This window comes from Pleurodeles waltl, chromosome 11 (genome assembly GCF_031143425.1).
Source record: "Pleurodeles waltl isolate 20211129_DDA chromosome 11, aPleWal1.hap1.20221129, whole genome shotgun sequence".
NCBI classification, from domain to species: domain Eukaryota; kingdom Metazoa; phylum Chordata; class Amphibia; order Caudata; family Salamandridae; genus Pleurodeles; species Pleurodeles waltl.
In genome coordinates, this window is record NC_090450.1 from 969085277 (window position 1) to 969099490 (window position 14214).

Here is a 14214-nt window from a genome sequence, read left to right on the forward strand (position 1 = left end):
GGTGGTCCATTTAATGCAAATCCAATAAAGTGGAATGGGGGCTATTTAGCACAACCCAAAAACTGAAACTAATTAAAAGAAAACTAGTGATTTAGTGTGCCTGCCATTGAACCCGACACTTGTGACTGGCACAGAGTCTGGAATTTACCAATACTGCTTTCAGACAACATTCACTTAATTTAAAGGCAGGCAGCTGGTAACATGGGGGCAGCTGAGGTTAGATTTGTGTGGTCCCCATCTAGCCACACACAGCAATATATGAATAGTCCCTCTGACATGCAACCACCAGTCATGTTTACAATTGTATTTGGTTATACTACTGAATAACTGGGCGATCTATGGCATCACAGATGCACACAGTAGGTTGACTAATAGAATGGAAACCAATATTTAGGTTAAAGGTTTTCCTGAAAGATCCAAGGGGCCTTAATGGTACTACTAGGAATCTCTTCTGTCACACTGAAGGGCCACCAATTGGAGCGAGAGGTGTTCTACAAACCCCAATTGTGATGAAGGCAACCATGCTATAAGAATAAAACCTTTTCAGATATATGGCATGAAGACCAGTAGGCATGAATGGATAATGGTGCTCCCACAGTACCTCTTATGAGATCAGACTATATCAAATGCACAATACTCGTGAAATGTGAACAGACAAAATAAACTCACCGTCTGTGCAGAAGGAGAAGAAAGCATGAGGAAAAGTACAAGAATCAATAACAGAGAGGAAAAATTGAGCAAAGCAGTTTCATATGCAGACAGGGAAGGGGCTAGAGATTGAGTTAAGAAACAGTAAGACTAATCAATGTGGTAACCCATGCTACACACTGAGGAACGCTATTTGGTGATAAATGTGTGCTATTCTAAGGCTAGAGGCAGCAAATAAAGAAAACACGAGGTAAAGGGCAGAAGCTGTGTAGTCCTTGGGATATCTAGAACATTTATCAGTTGCTCAGCATTTTTAGATGTTGTTAGTACTGACAATTTGCAAGGTACATTATGTGAGACATGTAAAGAAAGAAATGTTAATGACCGATTAATATGATGCACCAGCAGGTATTCTTCGAGAGAGCATGTGAGAGACATGAAGCAGAATGTACTTACGTTTTTCTCTTTAAAGCGATCTGCCCACGTTATGGGCTGGACAGGATAAAGTTTTATCCTGTTTGAGGTCAGTATCAATAATTGTTTTTAATCTAAACATCCTAAATGGTGAACAGTGGACTAAAAGGGGCAGGCTGGCACACAGGTGGTGGAGGTAGAACATGGCTACACCTTAGTCCATCTAGCACACTAACATTTCCTTCGGCATTCAGGCTTGCTTAAGCTAGCAGCAGGACCTCAAAGCTTCGGTGAATTCATATTCGACTAAGTTCTGAAGCAATTAATAGGTGAGCTTTATAACTAGAGTCCAAAGCAAACTGCTTTAACAAACCTGCTAACTCTAGGATACTCACGGGCATGCGCACTAATGAGAGCCGCTTAGCTATCCACAGGACTGAAGCAGCAATGCCTGCAGTAATTCTCCAGACAGGGAAGGTTTCATGTGCAGAGCAGATCAAGCGGTCATGCTTACCTTTCAGAGCTATGACCTTGGAAGCTGGATTCATGATGGCACTCTCCGCTGATATGGGACGGCGGATGGGGGTGTTTGGCTCGCTCATATCGATAATAACCACCTGGGCCTGCTCCCCCACTTTCTCCCGGATGCAGATGAACTTGTCAGACTCCATGGTGAGGGTGCTGAACCCAATGTTTGCAGGGTTAATGCCCAGGTTCTGGAGCTAGAGGTGCACACAAACAAAATACATAAAAAAACAAGAAGTATCTACTGATGGTTGAAAAGAATGCAACGTTTGCAAAAACAGAAACTCAATAGCACTGGTAAAACACATTAGAAAGGGCATATCGAAAAGCTGCACATGGAAATGTAAAAAAAAGTGAACGTAAGGCAAAAATCTATCTACTAAATTACTAAAATCTGAAAGCTTTGCATGACTTACATGGTGCCTCATTAGCTCCAATCTAAAAACAAGAAGATCATTCGAACATTGGACTTTTCCTTCCAATAACAGCTGACAAAAAAGACATTGCTAGGTCATCAACCAGAGGGTACCCATTATTTCACTCACTGTACTCAATGTAAATTTTTCCATTTTCTGGGTGTGCAAGCTTGGAGTATTATACTGTAAGGTAGGTTTCAGAGGTAACCAGGGATCACACCCCCATTCACATCCAATAATCTTCAGTTAGATATCACTTCACTGTGCGCGAGTTCTGTCCATATTAGTTACTTGGACACCACAACTCATTTAATTGTGAGTCCCACTGGTGGGCAGTACTGAACTCCCATGACAAGCATTCTTTTGATTGCCACAATTTGTTGTGATGTGCATTTTATCAATCCTTCATTAAGTCCTTACGTCAGCCAAGTCATTTATTTTTAGGATATGGAAATTTTTCTTTTTGCTAGCAACAATTCTTATCTTGCATATTCAATCATTGATTTCTCCGTCTTATTCTCCAGGATAAGCCCTAGAGAGCATTATTTCCCACCAAACAGTTATCATGTACCACTGAATATGTCCTCTCCTATAAGCTCTGTAGGAACAGAGTCTCACACCATTCAGAAGATGTTGAAACTCTTGGTTAAACAAGAACAAGGAGTCCAAGTCTATGACCACAAGAAGGAACCAGCTGGTACCAGACACTAATTTTCAGGATGGCTGAGGTTTAAAGAACTTTAACAGTAGAAGATGGAGGACCCTGCTCCACACAACTGGAGTAAGATGGAACACTGAGGATACAATAACATTCTTTTTATAAATACATTAATCCCCAGATTGAAACTGCCCTCCTTATATCCAGTCTGTCACCTCAGAACTGAACTGTCCTGATGCAGAAGTTTAAAACATATTCTTTTACATCTGTGTCTATTTATCTCAAATTTCATGGTCATGCTGAACACCTCCTTCATAGCCATCTTGGCAGATGCCACCACCCATAAACAAAAGAGGCAGTTCAACGCAGAGCCCTTATACTGGTGAACCAACTCAAGTAATCCTTACACATCCACATCTACATCTACAGCTTCAGGTGTCAATCTGCAATCATGGGAGAATTACCACACATGACAAATATCTGCACTGCGACCATCTGGGAGGGCTGGAATACACACAAACATGCACCTGCTGTTCAATCACTCTCCTGACATCCTTTCTTGGCAAGAAAACCTGTGTATGTGGGTCATTCCCTCTGATGGAAGCAAAGTACCGCAAAACTAACTCCACATTTATTTTTCTACAACCTGCTCTGGTCGTCTTCATTGCTGTTCTAAAAGCCCATGTCCAAGTCTCAAGCAACAAGTTGAAGAGTGATGACAAAAACAAACATGGCAACTTACTATGTGTCCACATGGGACCACAATGGCTCTTGAGTTAAGTGTCCAGACCACGCCACCATGTGCACTTTGCTTCTAAATTCATTCTATCTAAATGTATTCTATTACATAGGCTGGACATCAATCACCACATTATCACCGTCTAGAAGTCGGTACTGCCCTGCAATACATCTCCACAAGTCTCCAGCACCAGTTAGAACTTGTTGGCTTTATATAAATTGGAAAAAAATAAAACACACACATACACACACACAGCAAGAGGGAGGAAATGGGAAAATGTATTTAATACGATCGCCACCATTTACTATTGGGCCAATTACTCTAGGAATGAAACATACGCCAGAGACTTCACATGCTTATCATTTCCTCAAATAAGGGATCTATCCTCCAAGCCTGTGCTTGTTTAGGATCACAGTAGTGGGAACTTGCAGTGTATTCTGGCAGAGTGGTCTGACGAATGTTCAGCTCTTCTGATCATGCTCAAGAAAACCACAATGGGTACTTCTTAAATGTGCTCATCAATGCATCCAATATCACACCATCCAGAAACATCACCAACCATTGCTGGCGGCTACTAAAACATCTTTTGAGAGTCAGAAAGACTGTTACATATTTGTTATGAATTCAAGAAATAAAAGTTGAAATATTCTGTTTAATTCTGCTTGATATTCATACATACAACCAGTCACCATCATGTTACTCACAAAAAACCTCAAACTCTGCATTAAACATGTGAACTCAGTTTAACAAGCATTGGCAAAACCAATAGGTCTGGCTTATAAATGAAGTGCCTCTTCAGATACTGGTTGGTTTAGGCAATCAATAAGCCGTTATGCATGCACTTATTCAATCATTCTTGCACTCGTGCATCCATTCATCTACTTAAACACCCGCAATAAAAAAAAAACACAAACTGAACAACTTATGCTAGGTAAATTAAAAGGATAGAAATAGAAAAAAGAAAACATGGCAGGCACAGTCGTGCAATAACAAAGTTAAACACAGCAGGGGTGGCCACCTTGCAATGGTATTACATAGTCTATCACAGTTTTAAAGTTCCAGCCTTAGAACAAAAGTTTTGCCAACCTGAAATGGTAAAATAAAGATACATTGAGACTCTACCATTCCTTGAAGGTCACCTGGTTTAGAGGCAGTGGGCACATGGGATGTGGTTTAGAGCAGATTGAATGAGCTGAGAGCAAGCGTCCCTGCCTGAGGAACCATTGTGTGATTAAAAAATAAATAAAAAAAATCACTAAAATAAAAAGAGGGGAAGAAAGTAAATGAAAGGGATCCTATAAAGAAGAAAAAGGGAAAGTACTCGCCCACCAGCCCCACCACAGAAACACACTGATGTTCAAACTGACAGTCACCAACATCTTTGCCTACAAAAGTAATCTATGAGATTTCATGCATCAAGGTACGCCTCCAGGCTTTAACATGGTAGTAACAATTTAATCTTTAAAGTCAATTTTCTTCAGCACATTATTTTCACAATAAGTCAGGCCTACTGCCTTATAACTTTTCACAATAAAAAGATCAAACCTATATTTTCCCAAAGGACCAATAGAGCATATTGCTTGTACCATTGGTTTGACACCATAACTAAAACAGTCCACCTGAGCCCAAGGTTTCAAACAAGGCGACCATTAGATATACTGCAAAGTACAAATAAAATCAAAACTATAGTTGCCAAAACAATATAAAATCCCTTGAAAAGAGCCTAACAAGGAATACCAGAGAGCAAATCTATCCGCACTGTTTGTCAGAAAGTGTAACCATCATCAAAACCCCTGCTTACCACAGTAATCAGTAATATTCTATGTAACGACCTCTCTACCGCTGTGATACAGAGCAATAACAATCCACAATTAAATGCCTACTGACTAACATAAGTTTTTCACAATAAATGTTTAAGGCCTACAGCCTTTGGTGTCACTTCTTAGATCATTGGGCACAACCAACTCACTCTTGCTGTACTGCGCATAAGCTTTTTCAATCCAGGCGCTCCGTCAGTGGAAGCGCACAAACTCTGCTCAATCCGATGCTGTACTCAGGGAAAAAACAATATATAGAGGGAACCTCGGCCCCTCTCTCAGACCTACCGCTGCAAGAGATTTTATGTTGATCACATAAGGTTTTTGACACCCAAGTTGTCGAGCCACACCTAAAAAGAAAATCTGAAGTTTCTTCTACACTAAATATAAAATGCATCACAAAAGGCATGCTGACCGTGGTTTAACAAGCGGAAATGGCAGAACCTTGAAGGGGAGAAACTTCAGGGTGCAAATCCTGCTTAGTCAGAAACTACACCAAATATTACAGTGCCATTGTTCAAACTCTAAGAAATGGACTCAAACTTCACAATTGGGAATCAAGGAATAGAAGCCTATCAAAGCCAGTGTAAACTGTACTTACATTTACGTGATGGGTGGGAACCTCTCACTGCGACTATCACGCAAATTCATTTTACCCATCGTAGATCTATACACCTGCAAGAGTAACACTAACCATTTAAACGTTTATTGTTTTAGATCTCTAGCGTTATTTTAGCAATTCTTCACTCCTCTGCCCACTGCTGACAAACCTGAAACTGTGGCCACCTATTAACACAGCAGACCAGTTCCTGAATAGAATTTGAGCCTGTGTGTTTATGAATATGGACTATGGGTACCATCCATGCAACACGAGAGAAGAGTGCTGCCACCTCGGGAATCAAGGAGGCAGAAATGACTGTCAATAGTATGTATTTGGGAGACATTAGAACAATATAATACAGACCTTTCAACTAATTTATTCAAAGGCTCTTCGTTCGAGGGTCCAAGCTACGGGTCATGGAAGGCAGAGGAGATGGTCCCCTCAGAAGACCTAACCTGCTCACATACATGGGCCTTAATCAATGAACAACAGATTGCACTCTCCTGCAGGCCTATAACAGCCGCTAGTCATCCTGACTTACGGAAGCATCTTCCGGTTCCCCATGAAGGTCTTCTGCTGATGGCGGCACCCCTTCATTACAGGCGCTTTCTAGCTAAACACTTCATTAGTAGGGCTGCTGATACTGCCCTGCTGGAGTTATAGATTGTCCAACGTGTGCCCGCAAGGGGACGTTAAGTTGTGTCTGCACCAGGTTGCAGCCACAATTCTGTGTAATGAACCCATACAAGGTGTTAGCTCCATTAAGGGATGACATGGCCCTGCCAAATGACAACTTACCCAGTGCCTTAATTATTTCACAAGGGGTTAAAGGTACTGCCAGGCACCCAGCAATGTGCAGGAATCGCTATTGCTGAGGGTTTGATTCTCCATACAGAACAGTCAGAGTCAGCCCTCAACCAATGTCCTCCTGACTACCTCAATTCCAAAAAGAATCTACCAGGAGTACTCTGCTTTTTTTTGTTGTTGAAAGGGGTCTCACTCGTGTTATAAAGAGCTACCCTTTGTGTGACCCCGGAGGATCTTGCAGCATGCAAAGTGAGGCCAATCTTTGGCACAGGCCGGACATCCACATTCCAATGCGTGCCTCAGGAAATGCATGCAGAGTGAAGAGGAAGCAGGAAATGACGTCAGTACATGAAGTAACAGTCGGTAAAATAGACAGCAAGACAATGCAATGACTGCAGTTTCCATAAGGTAAGATTAAACAAGCCCTATAATTTATTTTTACATCAGAACAAATCTGCACCCAAAGTTCCATGGACTACACCAACTACTCTGCAAGTGCAGGAAGAGATATGGTAAAAGGGGTACTGTGTAAAGACCAGGCGAGGAAAGAATGACACATGCAACAATAATATTGCAAAACAATGAGAATACAACAGATATCTCAGTGGACAAATGAGCCAGCCAGCTATGTGAAGCCTTGGGCCAAAAGGTTAGAATCCCGACAAGGACATTTCTTCCTTCTGAGGTAAAAAAATAAATAAGTAATAATAATAATAAAAAAAAAAGCAATTGATGGCCCGGTTCACATACGACGATAGAACTAGTGGATTACTACAAAATGCTATTCACAAACATGGTAAACTCCACCTCCACCCCTCCTATCTTTTCTATAGAGGCATACTAACACAAGTAAGTTTACTACTTAGTATTAAATATGGGAGGGAGTCGGAAAGTGGCTGGAAAATGGGGGAATTCTCAATACTAAATGGGAGAGGTTTCGGGAGAATTAAAGAGGGGTGCAAGGTTAAGTAAACAGGGGCTTAGGAGGGCTGACAAGGGATTTAGGAGAGGACAGACATCCACCCATAAAAGACTACTTTCACTACTATTACAAACTGCACTTCTAAAGTTAGTGCAGCCTGAAAAAAAAACAATACTAAATACAGTCAAGCTAAGAGTAAGTCTGGCACCACATATGGCCAACCACTGGTACTCCAACACTCTTCCATAGCAAATAATGGATGCAGGGACTTTAAATAGAAGCCTATAGAAAATTATGTTAAAGAGATTAATTTATTTAAACGTTTTAAAAATATATATGAATTTAAGGTTTAATATATACATACGTTATGATAAAATATTTAATTAACTTTAATTTAAATATCAATGCAACTTTACTTTGGTAAAAAATCAATTTATTATTTTTTTAATTCATTCTATACATAACTTTTTGAACATTTTAATACATAAAAACATTTTAATTTAGATTGGATTTTTTATGAAAATGAAAAATATGGTATTTCAATTAATCACCTGTTTCACTCAAAAGTTAAGTGCTGCAGCATTTTATTTTGTACCACATTTGAAATAAATATATAAAATGTACATTAGTATTTAACAAAATATATTTTTTTAAAGTTTGATAAACTTCTAAAATTTTCCCTATACTTCACTACGGTGAGCTCTCCGCCATGTTAACAGAGAACTCGGTCTTCATGTGAAAAGTTACTATTAGCGACTTAACACTCGTAAATTTGCCTCCTCTCTGTTGCATTAAAATAACTATGAGATGGAAGCTGTTGGTAACTGATGTATGATTAGAAGTGAACCGTGCTTTTTTCTCTTCTATGTAAGCATTTGCAAATGTTTATTAAAAACCTTTAAAGCAAAGATGGTATATCATTCTGAATCCACAAATGTAAATTTCAATTGACTCTTCTCTTTGCTGGGCAGCAAATAAAATGGTGGATCCTTCTGGAGGACATGCCTACATAATTATGAGAAACCTCGGCAGAAATTGAAAGAAACAGAATGTCATTGACAAACAAAGTACCAGAGCATCCAAAACTGACCCCGAACCACATATAGCAAGCTCAAAGAGCAACTAGAGGCCAATAGATTCGAAACTGCCGAGAGTGGCTTGGTTTGGTAATATCAGGCATAATATGGCTGGGAAGATAAAAATGTTGTTTCTAATTTTATTGGCCCTATAAGCACTGCACAGATTTAAAACTATTACCTAGCAACATTATCAGCTACTTTCGTGAAAAGATAACTATGCTATCCCCTTAATAAACCACGCTCTTCATCTTCTCCAGACCAGAAATCACAGCCCCCGTCTCCCAATCGTCATCAGACCCTTCCACCCAGTTTATCCATTTTGTGCTGTAGTGCACTTCAAGGTAGGTCTTTTCCAAGCAGGCAACAGACGCTCTTGCAAAACCAGTCAACCAGGAAATAAAAGGAACCAGAAGCAGAACCTGTGCTCTACACCAAAGCAATGACCTCCACCATTAAATGACTGGAGAAAATATGGCAGGATGAGTGATGGTGTGGAGGAGAACCTACTCCGAAGCAATGACATGCACCATTCTAGGACAGGAAAACATGTGACAAGATGAGTGATGGCTTGGAGCAGAACCTGCTCTCTACTCCAAATTAATGACCTGCAAAGAAGCCTGTGTCCAGCTTCAATACAAACAGTCCAGCCCGAACCACTACACCCCATATGTGAACTGGAACACAAGTAATTCCAGACCCACTTTTGCCTATTTGGGTCTCGTCAGTAGGAGGCACCAGACAAAGCCTGAGCAAACTCAGGAAAACAACAGCTATGTCAACTCAGTCACCACCAATAGTAGAGAATGCCACTCAGACTTACTCATCATTCTGCAAGCAGAGTGTATTTAAGAGTCAACCACTCTCATGCTTTCCCAAGCACCAGGAAGAAACTCAGTTCGGCGAAGATTAAAATGTTTGCAAGGGTGAGATACTCCAGCAAAAGCTGGGCGGCCAAAGGGCTTACCGTTCCCTGGTTTCACTCTAAAATGGAATATCTTAATATTGCCTGCTTCAGTATGAAATTGCTCTGAATTATTTACATAAATTTCTTATTGTTCCTCTGCACTGGACAGAACTTTGATATGTTTTTGTACGTTATATTTGTTTACCCTTTTAACTGGGTATACAGCATACCCCGTAAAATATGATGATATGAGAAAACATCACATTATTGTTTGCCAATTAGCAATAGGCGTATCAAATTCAATTTGTACCAAGTACACACACTTGACTACCTCCCACTCCCACAAGACTAAGGCCGCACCTTCTGAGACATTTGGCTGAAACAACTAAGCCACAGGCATCCCAACCCCTATCTGCCACCACAACCCACCTCTGCATGCCCAAGTTCGCGCAACGGAATATCCCCATGGTAGTGTCCACTAAAAGGTTTTCAGGCAGTGGTCCCCTCTGTCCCTTAAACACGAGAAGGGCACCCTCTAGATCAGTGGTTCCCAAACTTTTGACTTCTGTGGACCCCCATTTTATCAATACTGGTGCCCGGGGACCCCCACTGAATCATTATTGGAATCCTGGGGATCCCCACTGGGTTATTACTGATAGTTGGAACCTAATATTATTACATTTTCTAAGCAGTCGCGGACCCCCAGGGGTCCCCGGCCCACAGGTTGGGAACCACTGCTCTAGATTATTAATCAGTTTCCCCAAATCAAGAATATTCCATAGCAGGTGGTAGCAATGTTTGATCCGAATTGTGTTACTTTTTTCCAGGGAAGTGCAATACCTAGCTTTGTCACCCACAGCCACTATAATGTTATATAGCATTTTGTTCTAGCTTATGCGTGCAATTCTTTGGCTGAATCCTCAGTAGCAAAGTACTTGAGTCTAATGTCCGTGGGAAGCCTAGAATGCACATGAAAGTGTCCGCCACTTCTCTTCAAACAGAACAAGGCTGGGACACTCCCATCTGATGTGAAGAGTGCTTCCTGTATTCCACAGCATCTAATGAGTTTAGATGCATCCTATGTATCCTCACCGGGTATGATGCTAGTCATATATCACTTTGTAATATATCTCTATCGTCCTCAAGCTGATAGAACTCCTATGTATGTCCCTTCAGATAAGTTTCCTGTCTCTCTTTCTGATGGGGGTTTTAAACTATTTGCCCCACCGCCACTGGTACCCCGTTTGTCTGTTTGGGTTGCTCCCTGTAGTGGCTTATACATGTTGGAAACTACCCCTTTGAAAGAGAGAGCTTCCATATAATCCTACACCTCAACCTTTTAAGCAATTCGCTCCAAGGAGAGGGCTTGGGTGCTGGCTTATCAGTCATATCCAGCTTTCCAAATGGGTGTTCGCTTGGAAGAAAAAGGGCAAGAGTTTAAGTATGTACTACAAACACAGAGGGTGTGATACGTGAGCAATAACAAGGGTTTAACGCCACCTTTTTAGAATGAAAAAGTCAAACCAATTAAAATGTCCCACAATTCTGCACACAGTACTAGCTGCTAACTCAGTGAGATTAATAAACTAGCTTCCAGGGACTTCAACGAACTAAATGAAAAATCCACAAATTCCAGGGAATGGAGCCTTTCAATACACAAGTAATTTTTCCTGTAAAGTAAACAGAAGCACACTAGTCTCTGGGCAGGCTTTTGCTAAGCTTGAGTTTACCATGTACAGATGTCCAGTACGACACCTTTGGGAGCCACTACTCCTGAAAATGGGCACTGGCAAAGCCAACAGGTCGCGCCTTTGGGACCTTATAGCCTTGCAATGGTTTTAATCACGTAAAACAGCATCCATGATGCTGTGCCACATGGCTAAAGAATAAAAACAAAAGGATTTTGATGCATCAACAAAATGACGTGCCCGGCTGCGAGCACCAAGCTATGCCTTCAAAATGACATTGCTGCTTTTTTAGGGTCAAGCCAGCGTCGCATGCGCTTGCTCATGCGTATGGCTGGCGAGACGCTTTAGGAATTAGAAAAGGGCTCGGAGCCCTGTCCACACGTCAGTGTCTTTCATTGGTTCATGGGCTTGCCTGTTAGAATCTGCTTGCTTTCATTAGTGGAAGGCACGCATACGTCATGCTTTTTCCGGTCGTTAGCCCTCCTCGAGGGCAGTGACCAAGTACAGAAAACATTTGAGGCTCGCTGTTTCCCCTCAGGTTTGTGGACTACTTTTTCTCTATTTTTGCAGCGCAATCTCGCTTGGCAGAAGTCAAGCGCCTTGCATAATATCGACCCTGTTACACAGTTAATTGCACTTTTGCCAGTTACGTACATAATTGCACTTTTGCCGATAGGTTTCATTACGAGTGAACTGTAGCAGCGCGATCACGCTGTTTTTTCTTTTAACGTGGCAAGAAAAATCTGGTTGGGAGTTTACACTGGTAATAGCTGTAACTCGGACAAATGTGAGACCCTAGTGCATTGCAAATGCTTGTTTCTTTTTAGTTACTGAAGCAAGTTGGATTACTAACTAAAAGGAGAAAAACACAAAAGTTTTTTTTAAAGTGAGTGAGGGGGAGCAGTAATAATGGAAAAAGGCAACACAAGGGGTGCTGATGAGGTGCCAAAGCAACGCAGGGGTACAAAGGGCAGAAGCAACACAGTGACGCGAGTGGGGCAGAGGTGGGGAAAGCAACACAGGGGATGCCGAAATGTAAATGAAAGAGAGAAACGTGGATCTGGCAGGGAGAAAGCACAAGGCAAAGTAGGCTAGAGAGAGAATGGGAAACACAGAGCATGGTTGGAGGGGGAGAGAAGCACATGAGAGAGACGGATGGAAAACACATGCACTCATTGTTGTGCCTAAACGAAAAGAAGAAAGTAGCACCTGAAAAAGTAAGCAGTGTAAGGGCACAGTGATGCGTCCTTGCTTCAAGGGAGGCATAAACGCAAGAAAAGGAAGGACAGTCCACACAAGCAGACTAATAAAAAGCAGGCGAGTGATGATGAAGCCAACCAATGGGAAGCAATGGGTGGGTTCTAGGCCCAGTGTAAGCGAACGATCTGTCTCACAACAGACAGCACATTCAGTGTCTTAGGAAAAACTTAAAAACTCTTTGGCTCCAATAAAGAGCGTATAGGGTGCTCTTTGCTGGCATGGGTATTACGTGGGCTTAACCTTCCAAAGTATGAAAGAAAAAGGCAAAATAACAAAGTGATCTATTTATTGTATGACTTCTAAAGCACAACATATGCAAATGGGGGTGCCGCCGAGAAGAGAAGACTGGGGGGTTTAGAGGAGCGGGCTGGGGGGTTTTAGAGGAGCGGGCTGGGGGGCTGACAGCAACAAGCTACTGGAGTGATGGGAATAGATTGGAGAATAACAGGAGCCGCATGGGTGGAGGGATGGAGAGGAGTGGGCATGGTGGGGTCGGAAGCAGGCTTGGTGGTTGGGGATGAAAAGGAGGGGAGGGGCCACCTTGATAGGGAGGTGGTGAGAGGAGCAGAATGGAGGGGATGAAAAAAGGTAGCATGCTGGGGGGGGGGGGCTGAGAGAATCACAAGGGTGCATGAAGGAAGCAGCATGGCAGGAACAGCAGACAGAAGTAGAATAAAGGTGGGGCCAAGTGGAGCAGGATGGAGGGAGCCCAAAGGAAGCACCATAAATGGGGACCAAGAGGAGAAGTATTTGTCTTTTAACCAATTTTGGGGAGTTACCGCCTTTTACTAATTTTGAGTACTTACCGCCCTTTACCTTTAACTTCAGCAGTGGTCGAGACCTGCTTTATAGAGCTCTTGATCACTGCGATAACAACTATATCCACCAATAGACCCTGTGTTCTGGGCAAACCAATTAAGAAAGACACAATCTGGATTGTCGTCTGTAACTAACGTTACAGTAGGCGAAGCAATAGGTCATCCATGGGGAAATACTGTTATGCAATATCTCAGAAGAGGAACGTGATGTTAGAGGGTCTATAGTTCTGAAAAAGCTGGTGAGGTGTGGACTAACCACCAAGAAATAAATATGTGGTTTAAAAAGTGAAAAGTGTCGCAGACGTGGGGCATACAATTTAAACAAGCATTTGCAATGCAACGGGTCTCGCGTTTGCTCATGTTAGAGCTGATCGCGTTGTAAACCGACTTTTCATCTATCGGCAACAGTGCTTTTATGTACGTAACCCGAAAAAGTGAAATTAACTGTGTAAAGCGCTCGACTTCTGCCAAGCGAAATCGCGCTAGGAAAATAGAGAAAAAGTAGTCCACGTTCCGACAGAAAACAGCGAGCCTCGCATTTTTTCTGTACTTGGTCGCTGTGCTGGAGGAGGGCTAGCCACCGGAAAAGGCATGACGTGGGCATGCCTTCCACTAATGAAAGCAAGCAGATTTTACTAGGCAAGCCCACGAACCAATGAAACACACTGACGTGACGTCGACAGGACTCCGAGCCCTTTTCTAAGAACTAAAGCGTCTTGCTGCAATACGAATGCGTGAGCGCATGCAACGCAAGCTCGACCCTAAAAAGGGGACAGAGATCCAAGGAGAAAGGTCGCTTCCTGGCCTCCAGGGCTGGGCAAGAACAATACAGGAATTAATGAGAAAGGGAAGCAATTGAGTAGAGCTCAGGGTCAGCTGGATTTTGAAGATCTAAATTTACGCAGAACCGATGCCCGA

The 14214-nt window shown here is 42.1% G+C and overlaps 1 protein-coding gene across 4 annotated transcripts in view; it reads right to left on the reverse strand.

Annotated features, from left to right (window-relative positions):
- LOC138266439 (clathrin heavy chain 1-like) overlaps positions 1 to 14214 on the reverse strand; it is a 378407-nt gene that overhangs the window by 313426 nt on the left and 50767 nt on the right. For all 4 annotated transcript variants that reach the window (XM_069215209.1, XM_069215208.1, XM_069215207.1 and 1 more), the window contains exon 2: positions 1577 to 1784. In XM_069215209.1, coding sequence (XP_069071310.1) covers positions 1577 to 1784 — 208 coding nt within the window. The remainder of the gene's footprint in view (positions 1 to 1576; positions 1785 to 14214) is intronic.